Source organism: Erythrolamprus reginae, chromosome 3 (genome assembly GCF_031021105.1).
Source record: "Erythrolamprus reginae isolate rEryReg1 chromosome 3, rEryReg1.hap1, whole genome shotgun sequence".
In the NCBI taxonomy this organism is placed as follows: Eukaryota; Metazoa; Chordata; class Lepidosauria; order Squamata; family Dipsadidae; genus Erythrolamprus; species Erythrolamprus reginae.
The window spans coordinates 7,395,683-7,420,310 of NC_091952.1; the positions used below are offsets into that span (position 1 = coordinate 7,395,683).

A 24,628-nucleotide genomic window follows, 5' to 3' on the forward strand; every position below is an offset into this window, starting at 1 on the left:
AAGTTGCCAGGTGTTGGACCAATCTGAGACAAAGTCGAGGTCTTTTTTGAGAGTAGATGAGTTGTCCATGGTGTTGAATAGTTTTACATCGGCAGCGAAAAGAACACAGTTGCTCGTGATGTGACCGCAGAGGTCGTTGATGAAGAGAATGAAAAGAGTGGGACCTAGTACGCTGCCCTGGGGAACGCCACTTTTGACAGGACGGGGGTGGAAATGGCGGTTCCAATTTTGACAACTTGTTGCCTATTTGACAGGAAAGCAGTTATCCAGTTGTGGAGGAGTCCTGAGATGCCATAGGATTTTATACAATGTCTTTATTGCTTTCCACAAACAACTCGCAACAACCCTGTGAGGTGCGTTGGGCTGTGAAGGAGGGACTAACCGAAGGTCGCCCAATACACGGAGTGTGTAGGAATGTGTTTTGGATTATTTTTATGATAATGTATTTTAAATTAGCTTTTTAATTTTTTTTAACATTAGATTTGTACTGTATTGTATTGCCGTTAATGTTGTGAGCCACCCCGAGTCTTCGAAGGGGGGCAGCATACAAATCTAATAAATTTATTTATTTATTTATTCGATTTTTATGCTGCCCTTCTCCTTAGACTCAGGGCGGCTCACAACATGTTAGCAATAGCACTTTTTAACAGAGCCAGCCTATTGCCCCCACAATCTGTGTCCTCATTTGACCCACCTCAGAAGGATGGAAGGCTGAGTCAACCTTGAGCCGGTGATTAGATTTGAACTGCTGATCTACAGATCTACTAATAATTATCTTCTACCGCCTTCTACTGCACGAACCCCAGCGGCCGATAAGGTCCCATAGAGTTGGCTTTCTCCCGGTCCCGTCGACCAAACAATATCACTTGGTGGGCCCCAGGGGAAGAGCCTTCTCTGTGGCGGCCCCAGCCCTCTGGAATCAACTCCCTCCGGAGATTAGAACGGCCCCCACCATCCTTGTCTTTTGCAAATTACTCAAGACCCACCTATATTGCCAGGCATGGGGGAACTGAGACACCTCCACCAGGCTTTTATATATTTTATGTTTGGTATGTATGTGTTGTATAGTTGTAATTGTTGGGGTTTTAAATATCTTTTTAAATATTAGATTTGTTCTATTGTTATACTGCCTTTTATTATTGTTGTGAGTCGCCCCGAGTCTTTGGAGAGGGGCGGCATACAAATCTAATAAATTATTATTATTATTATTATTATTATTATTATTATTATTATTATTATCATCATCATCATCATCTAATTATTATTATTATTATTATTATTATTATTATTATTATTATTATTATTATTATTATTATTAATTGGCTTTGAGGCCTAAGGCAGGACTAGAACTCACCATCACCTGGTGACTGGCCCAAAGTCACCCAGTGGGCTTTCATGCCTCAGGTGGGATTAGAACTCACCATTTATTTATGTAATAAAATTTCTAGGCCGCCCTTCTCCAGTGGACACAATTTTTAAAAGACAATTGTCCTTCACTCGTCCGCTAATATACCACTGGCTGGAGCAGATGTTATTGCTCAATGATCCCAGGCCTGCCAGGAAAGCGGAGTTTTAAAAGCCTTTCAAAAGGCTAGGAGGGTGGGGGTAGTGCAAATCCCTGGGGGGAGTTGATTCCAGAGGGCCGGGGCCACCACAGAGCAGACCCTTCCCTGAAGTCCTGCCAGTCAGCTCTGCGTAGCTTACGGGACCCGGAGAAGGACGACTTTGTGGAGTCTGACTGGTCACTGGGACACGTGGGGCAAAAGACAGTCCCATAAGTAATTTGGTTCTTTCTTTCTTTCTTTCTTTCTTTCTTTCTTTCTTTCTTTCTTTCTTTCTTTTTCTTTTTTCCCTCCTTCCTTCCTTCCCTCCTTCCTTCCTTCCTTCCTGCCTGCCTGCCTGCCTGTTGAGAGACAGCCAAATTCCAATAACAATAAAAACAGGAGCAAAAATACAACGGTTAAACTCACTCCACCATTCAAGGAATTGCCCAAGTGTAATAGTATATGGACCAGGGGTATGTTCCAGTTACCTTTGCTACTGGGTGCACATTGCGATGTTTCGTGCATCCCCTTGCACGACTTTACTTTCGTGCATGCTCAGAAAGATGTTTCAGCCCGAAACACAGCCGAGGAGCTGATGTATTTATCTGGGGGCAGATGGGGGGGCTTTTCTTCAAAGCAGAGGACTAGAGGAAAAGCCACCCAAACCCGAAAAAAATTCCCAAAATTCACAAAAGAATATGGCGGTGCATACAGACCAGCACAGACAGTACCGGAACTGGCATGTCAAAATTACATCACCAGTGGGTCGGTACTGGTGTGCACGTACTGGTCTGCGCCGGTAGGAACCCACTCCACTATGAACTTTGGGCAAAATGCAACTCCTAGCTGTACTATAGAGCGTTTAGGACCCAGCCAGTGCTGAAGGATTAGCAGCTGGGTTTAGCAGTTGACCAGATATTTTTTGAATGTCACAACAGCGCCCCCTGCTGGCATTTCCAAGGACCCGATGTTCTCACCGGAAAATGAAAGGTTGGACTTTCAATCAGAATAGAGTTAGAAAGGACCTTGGAGGTCTTCTAGTCCAACCCCGTCAAGCAGGTGGTGACCCCATACCATTTCAGACAAGTGTCTGGCCTGTCTCTTCAAAGTGACTATAAAGTTATTTATTTATTTTATTTTATTTTATTTTATTTTATTTTATTTTATTTTATTTTATTTTATTTTATTTTATTTTATTTTATTTTATTTTATTTTATTTTATTTTATTTTATTTTATTTTATTATTTTATTTTATTTTATTTTATTTTATTTTATTAATTTATGTATTTATTTATCTATTTATTTGTGTATTTATTTATCTATTTATTTATCTATTTATTGATCTATTTATCTATTTCTCATTTATTTATTTATTTATTTATTTATTTGTTTGTTTATTTGTTTGTTTATTATTTATTTATTTATTAGATTTGTATGCCGCCCCTCTCCATAGACTCGGGGCGGCTAACAACAATAATAAAAACAGCATATAGCAAATCTAATATTTAAAATAACTAAAAAAAACCCTTATTAAAAACCAAACAAGCACACACACAAACATACCATGTATAAATTGTATAGGCCTAGGGGGAAAGAATATCTCAGTTCCCCCATGCCTGACGACAGAGGTGGGTTTAAAGTAGCTTATGAAAGGCAAGGAGGGTGGGGGCAATTCTAATCTCTGGGGGGAGTTGGTTCCAGAGGGCCGGGGCTGCCACAGAGAAGGCTCTTCCGCTGGGTCCCGCCAAGCGGCATTGTTTAGTTGATGGGACCCGGAGAAGGCCCACTCTGTGGGACCTAACTGGTCGCTGGGATTCGTGCAGCAGAAGGTGGTCCCTGAGATAATCTGGCCCGGTGCCATGAAGGGCTTTATAGGTCATAACCAACACTTTGAATTGTGACCGGAAACTGATCGGCAGCCAATGCAGACTGCGGAGTGTTGGTGTGACATGGGCATATTTGTTTGTTTGTTTGTTTGTTTGTTTGTTTGTTTATTTATTTATTTATTTATTAGATTTGTTTGCCGCCCCTCTCCGTAGACTCGGGGCGGCTAACAAAAATAATAAAAACAGCATATAACAAATCTAATATTTAAAATAACTAAAAAAAAAACCAAACAAGCACACACACAAACATACCATGTATAAATTGTATAGGCCTAGGGGGAAAGAATATCTCAGTTCCCCCATGCCTGACGACAGAGGTGGGTTTTAAGGAGCTTACGAAAGGCGAGGAGGGTGGGGGCAGTTCTGATCTCTGGGGCTAGTTGTTCCATAGGGTCGGGGCCGCCACAGAGAAGGCTCTTCCCCTGGGTCCCACCAGATGAAATTGTTTAGTTGACGGGACCCGGAGAAGGCTAACTCTGTGGGACCTAACCGGTCGCTGGGATTCGTGAGGCAAAAGGCGGTCCCAGAGATATTCTGGTCCGATGCCATGAAGGGCTTTATAGGTCATAACCAACACTTTGAATTGTGACCGGAAACTGATCGGCAACTAATGCAGACTGCGGAGTGTTGGTGTGACATGGTGTATTCTAAGTCTCTTCTTAAAAACCTCCAATGACAAAACATTAGGGCTGAAATCCAGAAGGTTCTAACAGGTTCTGAAGAACCGATAGTGAAAATTTTGAGTAATTTGGAGAAATGGCATAATAGCCCAATAAATAAATAAGTAAATAATAAATAAATAAATAAATAAACAAACAAACAAACAAACCCTCCTTGTCCTTGATGATCCAACTGTTAACAAACAAATAGCATCTGAGAAATAAATCACACTCCTCTCACACAAGGTTCGATTTATTAACTTCGCCATGTTGGATTTGTGCACCATCATTCCAACCCTAAATTATCTTCAGTTCCCCATCCAGGTTAAGGTTCATCTCACATCCCCTACACCCAGAAGTGCCATCACGTGGACCAATCTGGTGAAGGGAATCACTGGCTTCTTCATTTGTTCAGTTGACCTTGGACTTCTGTGTAAGGAATGTGTGGTGGTATCATAAGAACCTAAGAAGAGCCATGCTGAATCAGTCCAAAGCCCATCGAATCCAACATTCTGTGGCCCACCAATTGTCCTTGGGGATCTTGAGTAGAAAGAGAAGGCAAAACCCTCCCTTTTCCTTGACCCCCAACAAATGGGACCCAAGGGAACCCTGCCTGCCTCAACCAACATAGAAGTAGCACATGGACATCCGTTTCAATAACCACCGATAAACTTGGCATCCATGAATCTGTCTAATCCTGCCTTGAAGCTATCCAGGCTGACAACTGTCACGACCTCTTCTGGAAGGGAATTCCATCAACCAAGGACCCTCTTGGTGAAGAAATATTTCCCTTGATTTGTCCTCACTTTCTTACCTATGAGCTTTAGGGAGTGCCCCCTTGTCCTAGTATTTTCTATCCCATGCATGGTTTTATACAGAAAGAAAGAAAGAAAGAAGGAAGTAAGGAAGGAAGGAAAGAAAGAAAGAAAGAAAGAAAGAAAGAAAGAAAGAAAGAAAGAAAGAAAGAAAGAAAGAACCCAGCATTGAGCCATTAAACTAATTTTTGGAAGAACTCAAATTGATTGCTCTATTTCACCGCTCTGAGTCTACAGAGAGGGGCGGCATACAAATCTAATAAATAATAATAATAATAATAATAATTATTATTATTATTATTATTATTATTATTATTATTGGTTAGCAATCTCTCTCTCTCTCTCTCTCTCTCTCTCTCTCTCTCTCTCTCTCTCTCTCTCATCCCTTCCGTTTCCCAATCGCTGCTAACTGTGGCAGGCCCAAGGCCTCTAACTTCACATAATGGCTTTGGACCTGAAACCAACGTTGTCTTTATTTATTTATTTATTTATTTACTTACTTACTTACTTACTTACTTACTTACTCACTCACTCACTCACTCACTCACTCACTCACTCACTCACTCACTCACTCACTCACTCACTCATTAATTCATTCATTCAATTTTTATGCCGCCCTTCTCCTTAAGCTCAGGGTAGCTTACAACATGTTAGCAATAGCACTTTTTTAACAGAGCTAGGCTATTGCCTCCACAATCTGGGTCCTCATTTGACCCACCTCGGGAGGATGGAAGGCTGAGTCAACCTTGAGCAGGTGATGAGATTTGAACCGCTGACCTTCAGATCTACAAGTCAGCTTTCTCTCATCCCAACCTAATGAGACCAACAGAAGCTTCCAGTGCCTTTCCTCTCATTTCTGATACAAGCCACTGACACCCTTAAGGCGCACATTTGTAATGTTTGTCACTCTAAGGTCAAAGGGCTAGTGGATAGCACCAACAGACAGTTGTGGTGTGATGCAATATCAGAGGATACGATTGTCAGTCAGTCGAATCAGAACCTCATTGGCTTTTTGGCTTGACAATGTCACTCGACCCAAAGGGACAGACTGGCCCACCCAGAGGATTAATGGAAAGTGATGTGTTGTTGAGAAAGGTTGGGTTATTTCCTGAGGGTCCGGTGGGGCAGTTTGACTGAGCCTTCACTGCTGCCTGGAAAGAGTTGTAACAAAGGTTTTGGGTCAAATGATTCCATGTGACTTATTGCGTGTCACTCGTTTGTTGGACGAAATACCCTAAGTGCTAAAGGCCACTGCAACCATATTGCCAAAAAAGCTTCTAGAGTTGTTAACCTGATCTTACGCAGCTTCTGCTCAGGCAATCTCACACTACTCACAAGAGCCTAAAAAACTTTTGCCAGACCCATCCTAGACTACTGCTCATCTGTCTGGAACCCATACCACATCTCAGACATCAACACCCTTGAAAATGTCCAAAGATATTTCACCAGAAGAGCCCTTCACTCCTCCACTCAAAACAGAATATCCTACGAAAATAGACTAACAATCCTGGGCCTAGAAAGCCTAGAACTACAGCGCCTAAAACACGATTTGAGTATTGCCCACAAGATCATATGCTGCAACGTCCTACCGGTCAATGACTACTTCAGCTTCAACCGCAACAACACAAGAGCACGCAACAGATTCAAACTTAATACGAACCGCTCCAAACTTGACTGTAAAAAATATGATTTCAACAATCGAGTTATTGAAGCGTGGAACTCATTACCGGACTCAATTGTGTCAACCCCTAACCCCCAACATTTCTCCCTTAGACTCTCCACGATTGACCTCTCCAGGTTCCTAAGAGGCCAGTAAGGGGCGTACATAAGTGCACTGGTGTGCCTTTCGTCCCCTGTCCGATTGTCTTTCCTTTCTTTCACCTATCATATATATTCTCTTCCTTTCATGTATCCTCTCCTCTAAGTTCACTTTCACCCTCATATATATTACCACATGTCTATTTTTCTTCCTATGTATTTGTGTATTGGACAAATAAACAAATAAACAAATCTGAGTTCAGTTCCAAGCAGGGAGAAAGATATTGGAAACATTTCTTTTCTTTTTTTAAATTAGATTTGTATGCCCCCCCCCTCTCCGTAGACTCTGGGTGGCTCACAGCAATGATAAAAACATGGAGGCTGATTGGAAAGATAGTTTCAATGGTGAAGCATAGCTACATGAGTTGCTGATTACATGGAGTTGAGACTGAGGCTCTGAGTTTCTGTCTTTGGAAACATGTTTCTCCTTTGGAAAAAATATAATATTCTGCCTTTTTAAAAAAAAACAAAAACAAGTCTATTTCTCTTTCTATATATCACAAGTTTCTTAAACAGATCTACAGCCTTTTAATTTTGTGCTGATTCCTTTTGTACTTTATCTTACAATATTTTCTCATTTTACATCTTTTTTATACATTCTCTTCACCCTTCTGTCGTCAATGCAATCATACCACTTTTCCCATATTTACATAATAATCTGAATCTTTTTGTCCTTTAAGTCCTATTGTTTGTTTATTATTTATTTATTTGTTTGTTTGTTTGTCTATTTATTTATTTATTATTTGTATTTATTTATTTATTGATTGATTGATTGATTGATTGATTGGATTTGTATGCCGCCCCTCTACGCAGACTCGGGGCGGCTAACAACAGTAATAAAACAGCATATAATAATAATCCAATACTAAAAACAGTTAAAAACCCATTACAGTATTATAAAAACCAAACATACATACAGATATACCATGCATAAAATTGTAAAGGCCTAGGGGGAAATTCCCCCATGCCTGGAGGCAGAGTTGGGTTTTAAGCAGCTTACGAAAAGGCAAGGAGGGTGGGGGCAATTCTAATATCTGGGGGGAGTTGGTTCCAGAGGGCCGGGGCCACCACAGAGAAGGCTTTTTTCCTGGGTCCCGCCAAGCGGCATTGTTTAGTTGACGGGACCTGGAGAAGACCCACTCTGTGGGACCTAACTGGTCGCTGGGATTCATGCAGCAGAAAGCGGTCCCGGAGATATTCTGGTCCGGTGCCATGAAGGGCTTTATAGGTCATAACCAACACTTTGAATTGTGACCGGAAACTGATCGGCAACCAATGCAGACTGCGGAGTGTTGGCGTAACATGGGCATGTCCATCTCCATACATTCAAATATTTTTTTAATTATTAAATTCTCGGTGTGTTTGAATTTCTCCAACATTGTGCATATGCAATCTTAACTGCAGTTGTAATATGTAAGATGTACTTAAAGAGTTTTTATCATATTTTCCTTTAAGTATCCCTAACAAAAAGATTTCTGGAGTGAATTCTACTGGTAACCCTGCTACTTCTTGTAGCCAACTACCGGTATGTATCCTTTTCCAGTATTTCTTTGCTTCTGGGCACAACCGCCTGCCTTTTAAAAAAATATCTCTCAAAATACTTCATTCTTCTAGGAGGGATGAGTGTTAAGTTTCTACATATTGGTTCTCCCAGAGCATCAGAAGAGACCTTTAATGTGTTGTTAGGATAAGCAATGAGTAATTCTGATTTGGTGTGAGTAAACAGCTCATATTCCATGTTGTGTTTATTATTGTTGTTAGCCGCCCCGAGTCTGCGGAGAGGGGCGGCATACAAATCCAATAAATTATTATTAATTATTATTATTCCGGATTACACCGGATATAACAGAGATGAAACAATAGAATATTTACAGCTCAGGATTGGATGGTTGGTGGTCCATTCCCACCAACATTTGCAGGATCATGTGGTACGAGACCGCAATTTGTGATTTTTTTGGGTGCGTGTGTCTGTTTTCTTGGTCTCTAGCATTCCCTTTTCTTATCCTACACATATCTTCTGGACAAGGCTGTGAGGCTGAAAGGTTGCAAGGAAAAAGGATGACCAGCAGCCAGATGGCTAAACTTGGTTGCCATGGTGACCAGCAGACCCTTGAAAGATTTGAAGGGCCAGGTTAGGGACACATAGGCACTTGGAAAAAATTTGCCTACAGGTAGTTCTCGACATATAACAGCTCATTTAGATTAGAATAGAATAAAGTGGAATGGAATGCTACAGATTGACCTCTCCAGGTTCCTAAGAGGTCAGTAAGGGGCGTACATAAGTGCACTAGTGTGCCTTTCGTTCCCTGTCCAATTGTCTCTCCTTATCTCATATCTCATATATCTTTTCTTCCTTTCATATATCTTCTCCTCTAGAAACATAGAAACATAGAAGTCTGACGGCAGAAAAAGACCTCCTGGTCCATCTAGTCTGCCCTTATACTATTTTCTGTATTTTATCTTAGGATGGATATATGTTTATCCCAGGCATGTTTAAATTCAGTTACTGTGGATTTATCTTCCCCTAAATCATTTTCTTCTGAAGTTTTTGCTAACACAGAACTGCCAATACAATACTCAGATTGAGGATTCCTTTTCCCCAAGTGCATTATTTTACATTTGGAAACATTAGACTGCAGTTTCCATTGCTTTGACCATTTATCTAGTAAAGCTAAATCGTTTACCATATTACAGACGCCTCCAGGAATATCAACCCTATTGCACACTTTAGTCATCGGCAAATAGGCAAACCTTCCCTACCAAACCTTCCCCTGTCACTCACAAACATATTAAAAAGGATAGGACCCAGAACAGACCCTTGTGGCACACCGCTTGTAACCTGTCTCTGCTCAGAATACTCGCCATTAACAATAACTCTCTGATGTCTACGCTTCAGCCAGCTGCAAATCCATTGAACTATCCAGGGATTAAGTCCAATCTTCACTAATTTATCTATCAGCTCTTTAGGTGGAACCGTATCAAAGGCTTTGCTGAAGTCCAGATAGGCAATATCCATGGCACCACCTTCATCCAACACCTTTGTGACATAGTCAAAGAAATCAATGAGATTAGTCTGACATGATTTGCCTTCAGTAAAGCCATGCTGATTTGGGTCCAATAAGTTATTGCTTTTTATCCTCTTTTTGAGTAGAGTCTCCATCATTTTAACTATAACTGATGTCAAGCTAACTGGCCTGTAGTTACCAGCTTCTTCTCTACTGCCCTTCTTGTGGATAGGCACAACGCTGGCCATTCTCCAATCCTCAGGAACATCTCCTGTTAACAGGGATTGGTTAAACAAATCAGTCAGGGGGGTAGCAATGACAGATGTGAGTTCTTTAAGAATCTTCTCTATTTTTATATCTTTTCTTTATATATAATACTTCATGTCTATTCTCTTCTATATGTATTGTGTCTTGCACAAAATAAATAAATAAATAAATAAATAAATAAATAAATAAATAGATAAATAAATAAATAAATAGAATCCTTTATTGGCCAATTGTGATTGGACACACAAGGAATTTGTCTTTGGTGCAGATGTTCTCAGTGTACATAAAAGATACATTTAGTGGCCATTCGAAGTTAAATGGCACTGAAAAGCGACATCCCCATTTTTCACGCTTACAATGTTTGGAGCATCCCCTGGGCCACCTGATCAAAATTCAGATGCTTGGCAAGCGACTCGTATTTATGAGGGTGGCAGCGTCCCAAGGTCATTTGATCACCTTTTGTGACCTTCTAACAAGCCCAAGTTCAATGGGGAAGCCAGATTCACTTAACAACTGGAGTAATAATAACAACAGTAGCTAGAAGGGATTTGGTGGTCTTCTAGTCCAGGGGTCCCCAACCACCGGGCCGCGGACCAGTACCGGGCCGCGGGGCATGTTGCACCGGTCCGTGGAGTCAGCAGCTGCCAGTCCTCCTGCCGCCGCCCCCTCCCTCCAGTGCTTCATCTCCCGCTGGGAAAGAGGCCTCGGGAGGCAGGTTCTGCCGGCCACAGGGCAATGGACGGGACAGAGGGGCGGGAAGGACCGGGAGGCTCAAGCCTCTTTTGGCTTCTGCCGTGGCACGCCTTTGCGCTTTTGGCTGGGGGGGAGGCAGAAGGGCCGGCCTGACCCCCTCCCCCTCCAGCGCTTCACCCGCCGCCAGGCAAGAGGGTTTGGGAGGCAGGTTCTGCCGGCCACAGGGCGATGGCGGGAAAGAGGGGCGGGAAGGACCAGCACCCCCATGCTTAATCCCGCCCCCAACCACACCCCTTTCTGCCCCCACCGGGCCATAGAAAAATTGCCTTGCTGAAACTGGTCCCTGGTGGAAAAAATGTTGGGGACCACTGTTCTAGTCCAACCCCCCTGCTTAGGCAAGAATCCTTACGCTACTTCAGACGGATGGTTATCCAACATCTTCTTAAAAGATTTTTATTAATATTGTTTCTTCATTGCTTATTCAACCCCTATGACAATCCTTAAGTGTTGTACCACATGATTCTTGACAAATGTATCTTTTCCTTTTATAGAAACATAGAAACATAGAAGTCTGACGGCAGAAAAAGACCTCATGGTCCATCTAGTCTGCCCTTATACTATTTTCTGTATTTTATCTTAGGATGGATATATGTTTATCCCAGGCATGTTTAAATTCAGTTACTGTGGATTTATCTACCACATCTGCTGGAAGTTTGTTCCAAGGATCTACTACTCTTTCAGTAAAATAATATTTTCTCATGTTGCTTTTGATCTTTCCCCCAACTAACTTCAGATTGTGTCCCCTTGTTCTTGTGTTCACTTTCCTATTAAAAACACTTCCCTCCTGGACCTTATTTAACCCTTTAGTATATTTAAATGTTATACGTTTTATATACGTTTTATGTACGCTGAGAGCATCTGCACCAAAGACAAATTCCTTGTGTGTCCAATCACACTTGGCCAATAAAATTTTATTCTATTCTATTCTATTCTAAAAACTTCCAGTGTTGGACCATTCACAACTTCAGGAGACAAGTTGATCCACTGATTAATTGTTCTGTTAGGAAATTCCAAATTAATTATCTCCTTGTTTAGTTTCCACCCATTGCTTCTTGTTCTACCCTCAGGTGCTTTGCTTAGGTTGACTCCTTTTTCTTTGTGGCAATCCCTGAGATATTGAAACACTGCAATCATCTCTCCCCTGGTCCTTCTTTTTATTAAACTAGCCATGCCCAGTTCCTGCAAACGTTCATGTGTTGGCCTCCAGCTCCCTAATCACCTCTTCTCTGTAATCTTTCTAGTCTCAACATCATTTTTATATCGTGGCAACCAAAACTGAATGCCGTATTCCAAGTGTGGCCTTACCAAGGCTTTATAAAGTGGTATTAACACAACATAATCTTGATTCTCTCCCTCTGTTGATGCAGCCTAGGACTGTGTTGGCTTTTTTGGCAGATGCTTCACACGGCTGGCTCATATTTAAACGGTTGTCCACTAGGACTCGAAGATCCCTCTCAGTTACTACAGTTGAGCAAGGTGTCACATATACTTTACCTGTGCATTTTGTTTTTCTTGCCTACATGTAGAACCTAACTTTTAGAAACATAGAAGTCTGATGGCAGAAAAAGACCTCCTGGTCCATCTAGTCTGCCCTTATACTATTTTCTGTATTTTATCTTAGGATGGATATATGTTTATCCCAGGCATATTTAAATTCAGTTACTGTGGATTTACCAACCACGTCTGCTGGAAGTTTGTTCCAAGCATCTACTACTCCTTCAGTAAAATAATATTTTCTCATGTTGCTTTTGATCTTTCCCCCAACTAACTTCAGATTGTGTCCCCTTGTTCTTGTGTTCACTTTCCTATTAAAAACACTTCCCTCCTGGACCTTATTTAACCCTTTAACATATTTAAATGTTTTGATCATGTCCCCTCTTTTCCTTCTGTCCTCCAAACTATACAGATTGAGTTCATGAAGTCTTTACTGATACGTTTTATGCTTAAGACCTTCCACCATTCTTTTCACCATTGAATTTCATTTTGTTAGATAGCGCCCATTGTTCAAGTTTGTCAAGATCCTTCTGTAGGTGTGTTGGCTATTCCTGCCAGTTTGGTGTCATCTGCACAGTGATTGATTTAACAACCGTTAGAAGACAGATGGTAAAATGGGGCAAGATTTAATCAACCAATGCTCTTATTCAGCAACAGAAAGGACTAGCTGTATTCAGTAGCATGTGACTTGATGGCATATAATCAATCACCAATCATCTTCTCCAACCTATGAGACCCCCAACAAACAGGATTATAACTCATGTCCAGTTTGGCATTTTAACCCATTGGCGGATTAAGCCAGATTAACGGCTCTAACGGTCTGTCCTGCAAAAAAAAAACATTCCAAAGGGAAGGGGCGTGGCCGCCAAAGAAAGCCCTGGCAAACACACACACACCGTCCGTTAGAAGCCGCCGAGAATGCTGGGATTTGAAGTCCGTTCCTCAATATTTAAGCATCGAGTATCTCCTCCGCAGGACCCCAGTTCCCGAAAGGCTTTGCGAAGCAAAAAGGGGGGGGCACAGGTACGGCGCGCGCAGCCCTCTGGGAGAAGGCGGGGAAGCGCCTGCAGGGAAAAGTCGAACTCCGTTTCCCAGCATGCCTTTGGGGCGGGCCGGACCAAACGGAAGAGGCGTTGCCGTGGTCACCGAAGGCAGCTCGGCCGCTCTTCGCCGCGGCTCAGCATCCCGGGGACGGAGCTTCCTCGCCCGTCCTCCTCCCCGGGGGCTAAAAACCGCGGAGAGGAGAGCCGGCGCCATGGGCGGGGAGGAAGAGGAGGTCCTGCGCATCGCCAAGCGGCTGGACAAGATGGTCGCAAAGAAGAGCGTGGTGAGTGGGGGGCACCGGCGCCGCCCGCTCGCCCGCACGCCCGCCCAACGCCTTCCCGGCCCGCGGAGGAGCCCGGCCTGCACCGCCGCCGCCGACAATTCCCGTTACTTGGCCGTATCTCCAGTTTCTCAAAGAAACCCCCCCTCCAGTCCGTCCTCGCCGCTGCCATGGCAACGCCCGCGCCGCATCGTTTGGAGATTGGGCCCCGCCCAGGACGGCCTCTTGGCCCCGCCTCCCCGCTGCTATTTAAAATACTTTAGCCGTTGGCCCCGCCCTCGCCCATGCCGTGAATCGCTGGTGGCCCCGCCTACGGTTCTAGCGCTTCGTCCGCCCCTTTGAAGCCACGCCCCCCAGAACCCCGTTCGCCGCAGCCTTCGCCGTCCTGTTCGCTCCATTGTAGCTTCTCGCGCCCGCGCGCGTTCATTTTTTTTTTTGAGGGGTGTGTATGTGTGGGGCGCTTTGAAGGGAAAGGATATCCTGGCTCCGAGTGGCGCGGTTTCCAGATTCCTTTGAGTTGATCTCGATTCCGGGGGAGGGGGCGGATGATGCTTTTCCCTTTAAAAACTGCTTTCCCAACCCCCCACCGGGAGATTTTTCATCACATTTTGGGCGAGATTTCCTGGTGGTCTCCCATCCAGGGAGCAACCCGTCTTGATCCGCCTTCATTGTTTTGAAGCAAATCCGAAATTGACATGCATGCTGAAAGCTGCTAAAGGCATCCGTGTGCAGGTAGTCCTCGACTTACGACCGCAAATTTAGTTTGCTGTAGTGGAAAAGCTTGTTAGCAGTTGCCTTGGACTTACAGTCCTCTGCCTAAGAACTTTTCTAGATAAGAACCGGGTGTTCCAAGATTTTTTTGCCTCTTCTTAAGAACCATTTTTCACTAACAAACCCGAGCCTCCAAAACTGTAACTGAAAAAGGCAGGGAGAAGTCTCCATGGGCCCATTCTAGGAATCTCCTGGGAGGAAACAGGGCCGGAAAAGGGGAGAAGCCTCCATGGGGCCTCTCTAGGAATCTCCTGGGAGGAAACAGGGCCAGAAAAGACAGGGGGAAGCCTCCCTGGGGCCTCTCTAGGAATTTCCTGGGAGGAAACAGCCGGAAAAGGCAGGGAGAAGCTTCCATGGAGCCTCTCTAGGGACCGCCTTCTGCCATACGAATCCCAGCGACTGATTAGGTCTCATAGAGTTGGCCTTCTCCGGGTCCCGTCGACGAAACAGTGTCATCTGGCGGGTCCCATGGGAAGAGCCTTTTCTGTGGCAGCCCCGGCCCTTTGGAATCAACGCCCCCCAGAGATCAGGACTGCCCCTACCCTCCTTGCCTTAAAGCTCACCTTTGCCATCAGGCATGGGGAAATTGATTCCACTGGGCCGTTCTGTTTTATGTATGGTTTGTCTGGGGTATATGACTGTATTTTATATTAAGGGTTTTAACTGTTTTTTTAAATCATTGGATTTGTACTGTGTTTTGCTGTTATGAGCCGCTCCAAGTCTCCAGAGAGGTGTGGCATACAAATCTAATTAATCTAATCTCCTTGGAGGAAACAGGGCCGGAAAAGGCTGGGGGAAGCCTCTGTATGGCCTCTCTAGGAATCTCCTGGGAGAAAACAGGGCCGGAAAAGGCGGGGAGAAGCTTCCGTGGGGCCTCTCTAGGAATCTTCTGGGAGGAAACAGGGCCGGAAAAGGCGGGGAGAAGCTTCCGTGGGGCCTCTCTAGGAATCTTCTGGGAGGAAACAGGGCCGGAAAAGGCGGGGAGAAGCTTCCGTGGGACCTCTCTAGGAATCTCCTGGAAGGAAACAGGACCTCCATCCTCCCTGTGGTTTCCCCAATCGCACCCATTATTTGTTTTTACATTGATTCCTATGGGAAAAATTGCTTCTACTTACAAACTTTTCTACTTAAGAACCTGGTCACAGAACGCATTAAGTTCTTAAGTAGAGGGACCACTCTGTATCCTGCTTCACAGTGCTTTGTAGCCCTCTCTTAAATGGTTTACAGAGTCAGCATATCGCCCCCCAAAAAATCTGGGTCCTCATAAGTGAGTTTTTGTCCCCATTTGATGGCTTTTCTTGCCACCGTTGTTAAGTGAAGCACCATGGTTGTTAGATTAGTAACACGGTTGTTACGTGAATTAGGCTTCTCCATTAACTTTGCTTGTCGGAAGGTCTCCACGACATCATCCCCACATACTGCAACTGTCATAAATGTGAGTTAGTGGTCAACCATCCGAAGGTAAATCAGGCAAGCCTGGGGAAGCTGCAACGGTCATAAGTGTGGAAAATGGTCGCAGGTTTTTCAGTGCCGCTGTAATTTCAAGTAGTCACCGAATGAACTGTTGTAAGTTGAGGACTATGTGTATTTGATTTCTTGAACTTACTGTATTTTCTGGGAAAACTTCAATAGATAGAAACATAGAAGACTGACGGCAGAAAAAGACCTTGTAATCCATCTAGTCTGCCCTATTTCCTGTATTTTATCTTAGGATGGATATATGTTTATCCCAGGCATGTTTAAATTCAGTTACTGTGGATTTACCAACCATGTCTGCTGGAAGTTTGTTCCAAGCATCTACTACTCTTTCAGTCAAATAATATTTTCTCACGTTGCTTCTGACTTTTCCCCAAACTAACCCCAGATTGTGCCCCCTTGTTCTTGTGTTCACTTTCCTATGAAAAACACTTCCCTCCTGATCCTTATTTAAACCTTTGACATATTTAAATGTTTTGATCATGTCCTCCCTTTCCTTTCTGTCCTCCAGACTACAGTGATCCCCCGGGTATTGCGATCCCGATCATTGCAAAACGGCTATATGGCGATTTTTCAACCCGGAAGTAAAAACACCATCTGCGCATGCGCTCCCTTTTTTCTATGGGCACGCATGCGTAGATGGCGCCGGGCAGATCAGCTGCTGGGCGGCTTCCCTGGGTCTTCCCCCTCTTGCTGGCGGGAAGGCGAGTGGCGGGCATCAGCGAGGAGTTTCCCCACCGCCCACGCAAACTCCTCGCTGCCGCTCGCCCGCCCTTCGCCCGCCCACGCCGTTCGCTCGCTTCAGGACTCAGCTGGGAAGCGGCGCGAGCGAGCGGTGTGAGCGAACGGCTTGTCCGCTGCCTGCCCGTGCGCCCGCCGCTCGCCCGCCCACGCCGTTCGCTCGCGCCGCTTCCCAGCTGAGTCCTGAAGTGAGCGAACGGCGTGGGCGGGCGAAGGGCGGACGAGCGGCAGCGAGGAGTTTGCGTGGGCGGTGGGGAAACCCCAATCTTCGGCTCCTCGCTGCTGCGGCGGAAGTAAAAACACCATCTGCGCATGCGCAGATGGTGTTTTTACTTCCGCAGCGCTACTTCGCGAAAAACCGATCATTGCGAGGGGTCCTGGAACGGAACCCTCGCAATAATCGGGGGACCACTGTATACAGATTGAGTTCATGGAGTCTTTCCTGATAGGTTTTATGCTTAAGACCTTCCATCGTTTTTGTAGTCTGTCTTTGGACCTGTTCAATTTCATCAATATCTTTTTTGTAGGTGAGGATGTGGTCTCACTAGCGCTCTATACAGTGGGATCACAATCTTCCTCTTCCTGCTTGTTATACCTCTAGCTATGCAGCCAAGTTTTCTACTTGCTTTCCCTACTGACTGACCACACTGTCAGAAATCACTACCCCTAAATCCTCCTCCTAGCAATGCCTAACCAATTTGGGCTGGTCTCAGCAGAGAAATAGGATAGGATCTGGCTACTATTTGGATGAAACATCGGCTGTAAGATTCCTTGGGGTTAACAAAAAAAGAAATAACCGAAAAATACAGATAGTCCTTGTTTTATAATCATAATTGGGATGAGAATTTCTGTTGCAAAGCAAGAAGGTTGTTAAATAATTGCACCTGATTTTATGGTCTGATTTTTTTTTCTTTTTGCCACAGTTGGTAAACGAATCACTGCCAGTTGCAAAATGAATCAAAGTTAAGTCCCCCCCTCCCTTGATTTTACTTGTCGGAAACCAACTGGGAAGGTTACAAATGGCAACTATATGACCAACCACCCCCCAACCCAAGTTTTGATCACATGACTGTGCTTACGCTGCGCTGGTCGCAAATGTGAGGACAAGTCATAAGCCCCTTTTTCTAGTGCTGTGGTCATTTCTAACCGTCCCTAAACAAATGGTGGTAAGTCAAGGACTATTTCTGAGCTGTTTTTAAGGAACCACCAAGAGTCCTCCCACCAACACTCACAGGGCAAGCCAGTAATACGTATATTAAAAAAGTAAACACCACTCCTTTCTAGCACTGATGATGTTACCTAGTTGGGTAATAAAACATCTGCAGGCAAATAACCAAGTTTGGAGAGAGCACAAATGATCCCGCTGATTAGAAATCTGGAAACCTACGACCTCGTACTAATTTGAAAAGTTAAGTTAGGCAATCAGAGTTTGATTTTTTGTGTGTGTGTTTCATATGATTTCAGTATATGCACGGTATATTTTGATTGAATTAGCCTCTTTCCATTCCTATACTATATCTCCCTCCCTGGTAACGGCTCTCTATTTCTGCTTAGACTTAGGAATACAAGCTCCTTTTTTATATTTACGTCACCCCATCAAAATGATTTAATAATTGGTTATTGGATGTCTCTTAACTTGTGGAATTTCTTTTATTTTTGAGGAAGGGGCAATGGACTTGCTGAAGGAACTGAAAAGTATGCCGATAACTCTGCATTTACTACAGGTAAAACCATGGTGGTGATTATCTCTTTTCTTCTAACACATTCTCACTTTCACTATTCTTCCTTGGTTATTATACTTTAAAAAAGATTCATACTTGATCATGAATGGAGTCCTATATTGTCTGTTTCCTGCACTTTACTTACTTTGTGAAGCATGTTTCTAAATACATCCCTCCACAATGTAATATCAATACTCATCAAAACCCATGATTGGGGTTTGGTGTCCCGTGGCATGAAAATTAAAACCAAGATTCTGTACACAGTAAGAAAAAAAAAAGAATAGAGGTAAGATTTATAAACTTAAGCAGTTGTAGAGTGGTTGCATTGTGAAATTAGTGCAAATTGCCAAATTAGAAACATGGAAACAAAGAAAAACAATAATACTTCACTCCGTTTGAGGTTTTTAAAAATTTTATTTTATTTTTTGTTGGATGATGGACATGTGTTTAATCCCACAATGTTAAAACTCATCTTTGAAGTTCTTTTCAAGTTTTCACTACTATTTTGGTGTCTTCTGCTTAAGAGGTTACTCCCTTGTGGGGTGCCTCAGGGGTCGGTCCTCTCCCCCCTACTATTCAATATCTACATGAAACCGCTGGGTGAGATCATCCAAGGGCATGGGGTGAGGTATCATCAGTATGCGGATGATACCCAGTTATACATCTCCACCCCATGTCCAGTCAACGAAGCAGTGGAAGTGATGTGCCGGTGCCTGGAGGCTGTTGGGGCCTGGATGGGTGTCAACAGACTCAAACTCAACCCGGATAAGACGGAGTGGCTGTGGGTTCTGCGTCCCAAGGACAATTCCATCTGTCTGTCCATCACCCTGGGGGGGGGAATGATTGACCCCCTCAGAGAGGGTCCGCAACTTGGGCGTCCTCCTCGATCCACAGCTGACATTAGAGAAACACCTGTCAGCTGTGGCGAGGAGGGCGTTTGCCCAGGTTCGCCTGGTGCACCAGTTGCGGCCCTATCTGGACCGGGACTCACTGCTCACAGTCACTCATGCCCTCATCACCTCGAGGTTCGACTACTGTAATGCTCTCTACATGGGGCCACCTTTGAAAAGTGTTCGGAAACTTCAGATCGTGCAGAATGCAGCTGCGAGAGCAATCATGGGCTTTCCCAAATATGCCCATGTTACACCAACACTCCGCAGTCTGCATTGGTTGCCGATCAATTTCCGGTCACAATTCAAAGTGTTGGTTATGACCTATAAAGCCCTTCATGGCATCGGACCAGAATATCTCCGGGACCGCCTTCTGCCGCACGAATCCCAGCGACCGGTTAGGTCCCACAGAGTTAGCCTTCTCCGGGTCCCGTCGACTAAACAATGTCGTTTGGCGGTACCCAAGAGAAGAGCCTTCTCTGTGGCGGCCCCGACCCTCTGGAACCAGCTCCCCCCAGATATCAGAGTTGCCCCCACCCTCCTTGCCTTTCGCAAGCTCCTTAAAACCCACCTCTGTCATCAGGCATGGGGGAATTGAAATTTCCCTTCCCCCTAGGCTTATAGAATTTATACATGGTATGCTTGTATGTATGATTGGTTCTTTAAATTGGGGGTTTTTTAGATTATTTTTAATATTAGATTTGTTTACATTGTCTTTTTTATTGTTTTTAGTCACCCCGAGTCTTCAGAGAGGGGCGGCATACAAATCTAATAAATACAAATAAATACAAATACAAGACCACAATGGAGCCCAAAATGTATGTGACTGAGTTAGAATTAGCTCACTGAGTTTCGCCCCATTTTACAACATTTCTTGCAACAGTCGTTAAGTGAATCACCGCAGTTGGTAAACTAGTAATCTGGTTGTTAAATGAATCTGGCTTCACCATGGACTTGGGCAGTCAGAAAGTTGCAAAAAAGTGATCCCATGATCCTGGGATACTACAACGGTTATAAGTATGAAATGATTGCCAAGCTACTGAATTTTGATCATGTGACCATGGGGATGCTTGCAATGGTCGTAAGTGTGAAAAACGTTAATGAGACACTTTTTCAGTGCCGTTGTAACTTTGAACAGTCATTTGTTTATTTATTTATTTCATTGAATTTATATGCTGCCCACTCCTTGAAGACTCAACAATAATTATAAAACAATATAATCAGATTAAAACCTTTCATAATAATAATAAATACATTTTATAATAATAAAAACATTTCATAATAATGATAAATACATTTTATAATAATTAAAAACATTTCATAATGAAAACCCTACAACATAATCATTACATTCATACACCAAACATCCCAATCAATTCATGTCTTGGCTGAATAAAAGGGTGTCAATTCTCATGGCCCCCAGGCCTTCCAGCAAAGCCAGGTTTTCAAGGCTTTTCGGAAGGCCAGTAGGGTGGGAGCAGTACAGACATGGGGGGAGGGAGTTGATTCCATAGAGCCGGGGCAGCCACAGTGAAGGCCCTCACGCGCGGGCCCGCCAACTGACACAGTTTAGTCGACAGGACCCGGAGAAGGCCAACCCTCTGGGCTCTAATTTACTTATTTATTCATTTTGTCCAATACACAATGAGGGTTTTAGTGGGTATATATCTATATACACATAGTAAAATACATGATGAAGGTTATAGAGGAGATACTCATGGTAAAATATATCTAAGAAATAATAGAAAAGAAGGTATAGTAATGGAACATATCATTGAAAGAATAGAAGAAGAGATATAGGAATAGAAGAAAGGTATAGGAGATATAGGAGAGCAATAGGACAGGGGACGGAAGGCACTCTAATGCAATGGTACTCGCCCCTTACTGACCTCTTAGGAATCTGGATAGGTCAACCGTCCATAGATAATCCAAGGGTAAAGTGTTGGGGGTTTGGGGATGACACTATGGAGTCCGGTAATGAGTTCCACGCTTCGACAACTCGGTTACTGAAGTCATATTTTTTATAGTCAAGTTTGGAGCGGTTAATATTAAGTTTAAATCTGTTGTGTGCTCTTGTGTTGTTGTGGTTAAAGCTGAAGTAGTCGCCGACAGGCAGGACGTTGCAGCATATGATCTTGTGGACAATACTTAGATCTTGTTTAAGGCGTCTTAGTTCTAAACTTTCTAGGCCCAGGATTGAAAGTCTAGTCTCGTAGGGTATTCTGTTTCGAGTGGAGGAGTGAAGGGCTCTTCTGGTGAAGTATATTTGGACATTTTCAAGGGTGTTAATGTCTGAGATGCGATTGCAGGCAGGTATGTGGCAGGAGACAGTCCGTAAATACACTGCTCAAAAAAAATAAAGGGAACACTTAAACAACACAATATAACTCCAAGTAAATCAAACTTTTGTGAAATCAAACTGTCCACTTAGGAGGCAATACTGATTGACAATCAATTTCACATGCTGTTGTGCACATTCAACTTTGTACAGAGCAAAGTATTCAATGAGAATATTTCATTCATTTGGATCTAGGATGTGTTCTTTGAGTTTCCCTTTATTTTTTTTAGCAGTATAATCTGGTCCTAAGCCCTGTAGGGCTTTGTAGATAATAACACCTTGCATTGTGACTGTTAAATGAACTGTTATAAGTCGAGGATTACCTGTAGTTTAAAATGTGACATTAAAAGTCCTTTCTAACATTTATTTTGAACTTCTCCCCTGTCACTTTGAGGTGATGCTCCAGAATTCTTCATTTTTGCCTAATATTGAGAATACCACCACCTAGAAAAATCCCCTGCAGCATAACCTGAACTTAGAGTTTGGGCGGTCTTCTTCCCTTGTCTTGAGGAATTTAATCTAGCTAGTTTTGGGGCCAATCCCTTTCTTTTTCATTTCATATTTTGCAGTCTACCCGAATCGGGATGTCTGTGAACGCCCTCCGGAAGCAAAGCACAGATGAAGATGTAATTGCACTCGCCAAGTCGCTTATCAAGGCCTGGAAGAAACTCCTAGGTAAGAAATAGGCATGGTGTAGGTGAGTGAAATCATCATAACAGGTTATGGAATAAATCAAGATCCGCTTACTGTATGTTTAGGACTATAAGATGCACTACAGCAGGAGTAGGCAAAGTCAGGTCTTCTAGGACAGAGGTCCCCAACCTTGGAAACTTGAAGGTATTTGGACTTCAACTCCCAGAATTCCCCAGCCAGCGAATGCTGGCTGGGGAATTCTGGGAGTTGAAGTCCAGATATCTTCAAATTGCCAAGGTTGGGAAACACTGTTCTAGGACATGTGGACTTCAACTCCCAGAATTCCCGAGCTAGCATGATTGGCTCAGGAATTCTGGGAGTTGAAGTCCACTTTGCCTCCCCCTGCACTAGAGTATAAGGCGCACCTAGATTTGGAAGAGGAAAAAAAAGTTAAAGAAAGCAATCAAACGTGAACAGGCTTCAAGTCCAAACAAAGGACAAGGTAGATATGTAGGAACACAGCTTTAACCCTGAATGTTCCTCTGTTATATCTCTTTTAAAAAATAAAAGAGATTTCCAGGAAAAGTATATACAGTGATACCTCGTCTTACAAACCCCTCGTCATACAAACTTTTCGAGATACAAACCCGGGGTTTAAGGTTTTTTTGCCTCTTCTTACAAACTATTTTCACCTTACAAACCCAAGCTGCCACCACTGGGATGCCCCGTCTCTGGACTTCTGTTGCCAGCAAAGCGCTTGTTTTTGCGCTGCTGGGATTCCCCTGAGGCTCCCTTACGTGGGAAACACCACCTCCGGACTTCCGTGTTTTTGCGATGCTGCAGGGGAATCCCAACAGTGCAAAAATGGGTGCTTTCCTGGCAACGGAAGTCTGGAGATGGGGTTTCCCAGCGAGGGGAGCCTCAGCGAAATCGCAGCATCACAAAAACATGGAAGTCCGGAGGTGGGGTGTCCCATGGAGGGGAGCCTCAGGGGAATCTCAGCAGTGCAAAAACGGGCGCTTCGGCTGGCAAAAGGGGTGAGTTTTGGGCTTGCACGCATTAATCGCTTTTCCATTGATTCCCATGGGAAACATTGTTTCGTCTTACAAACTTTTCACCTTACAAACCTCGTCCTGGAACCAATTAAGTTTGTAAGATGAAGTTATCACTGTACCTAGAACTGGATCCTTTTCTTTGCAAAAGCTGGTTTGTTGTGCGGGCTTTTCATTGCCCGAAAAATAGCATCTCCATCATTGTATGTCATGTCATGACAGATGTTCTTCCAAGCCTCCTCAGGTGATAAACAAACATAGAAACATGGACCATGCTGCTATCTACTGCTTTGGAGGCTAACTATGTCAGAAGACCTTGTGACCAAGGAACAAGCCACCCTAGGACCTCCCTAGTGGCACAAGACCCGTGGCTTCCTTATGGCGACTTCATTCTTTACTGCTTGTCCTTCTTCCTCCTTAACTCTGTCCAGATGCTTCCGAAGATAAGAGAGACGAAAAAAAGAAGAATTCTCTGACAGCTTCTTCTTCAAAAGAGACCCGGGATTCACGAGACCAAAGGTAAACTCTTAGCCAGAGATAGTGGTATTGTACCGGTTGCCCCCTTAACCACCCATGTTTGGCTTCAAATGTTACTTTAATTCATGTCCTACCTTTATTATTTATTTTTATAAACAACTTAAGGCAGTGAATATAGCTAATATTCCTTTTTCCTCCTATTTTCCCAACAACAAATTCTAAGAGGTGGGCTGGGCTAAGGGAGAGAGAGAGAGATTGTCCCAATGTCACCCAGTTTGTTTTCCTGCCTAAGGTGGGACTAGAACTCCCAATCTCCTGGTGATTGGGCCAAAGTCTCTCTGCAGCTTTGATGTCTAAGGCGGGACTAGAACTCCCAATCCCTGGTGATTGGGCCAAAGTCTCTCTGCAGCTTTGATGTCTAAGGCGGGTCTAGAACTCCCAATCCCTGGTGATTGGCCCAAAGTCTCTCTGCAGCTTTGATGTCTAAGGCGGGACTAGAACTCCCAATCTCCTGGTGATTGGGCCAAAGTCTCTCTGCAGCTTTGATGTCTAAGGCGGGACTAGAACTCCCAATCCCTGGTGATTGGCCCAAAGTCACCCAGCTGCTTTCATATCAAAGGCGGGACTAGAACTCCTAATCTCCTGGTGATTGGCCCAAAGTCACTTTGCAGCTTTGATGTCTAAGGCGAGACTAGATCTCCCAATCCCTGGTGATTGGCCCAAAGTCACCCAACAGCTTTCATATCTAAGGCGGGACTAGAACTCCTAATCTCTTGATGATTGGCCCAATGTCACTCTGCAGCTTTGATGTCTAAGGCGGGACTAGAACTCCTAATCTCTTGATGATTGGCCCAATGTCACTCTGCAGCTTTGATGTCTAAGGTGGGACTAGAACTCCCAATCCCTGGTGATTGGCCCAAAGTTACCCAGCTGCTTTCATATCAAAGGTGGGACTAGAACTCCC

The 24,628-nt window shown here is 43.9% G+C and overlaps 1 protein-coding gene across 2 annotated transcripts in view; it reads left to right on the top strand.

Moving 5' to 3' along the window:
• The first annotated feature begins 13,334 nt into the window (after positions 1 to 13,334).
• TCEA2 (transcription elongation factor A2) overlaps positions 13,335 to 24,628 on the top strand; it is a 55,770-nt gene continuing 44,476 nt past the window's right edge. The window contains exons 1-4 of one of the 2 annotated variants that reach the window (XM_070744434.1): positions 13,335 to 13,568; positions 18,215 to 18,277; positions 22,072 to 22,177; positions 23,619 to 23,706. In XM_070744434.1, coding sequence (XP_070600535.1) covers positions 13,338 to 13,568; positions 18,215 to 18,277; positions 22,072 to 22,177; positions 23,619 to 23,706 — 488 coding nt within the window. In that variant the 5' untranslated portion in view covers positions 13,335 to 13,337. Of the gene's footprint in view, positions 13,569 to 14,187; positions 14,298 to 18,214; positions 18,278 to 22,071; positions 22,178 to 23,618; positions 23,707 to 24,628 lie in introns of those variants that run through there. The other variant, XM_070744435.1, reaches the window with a different exon arrangement.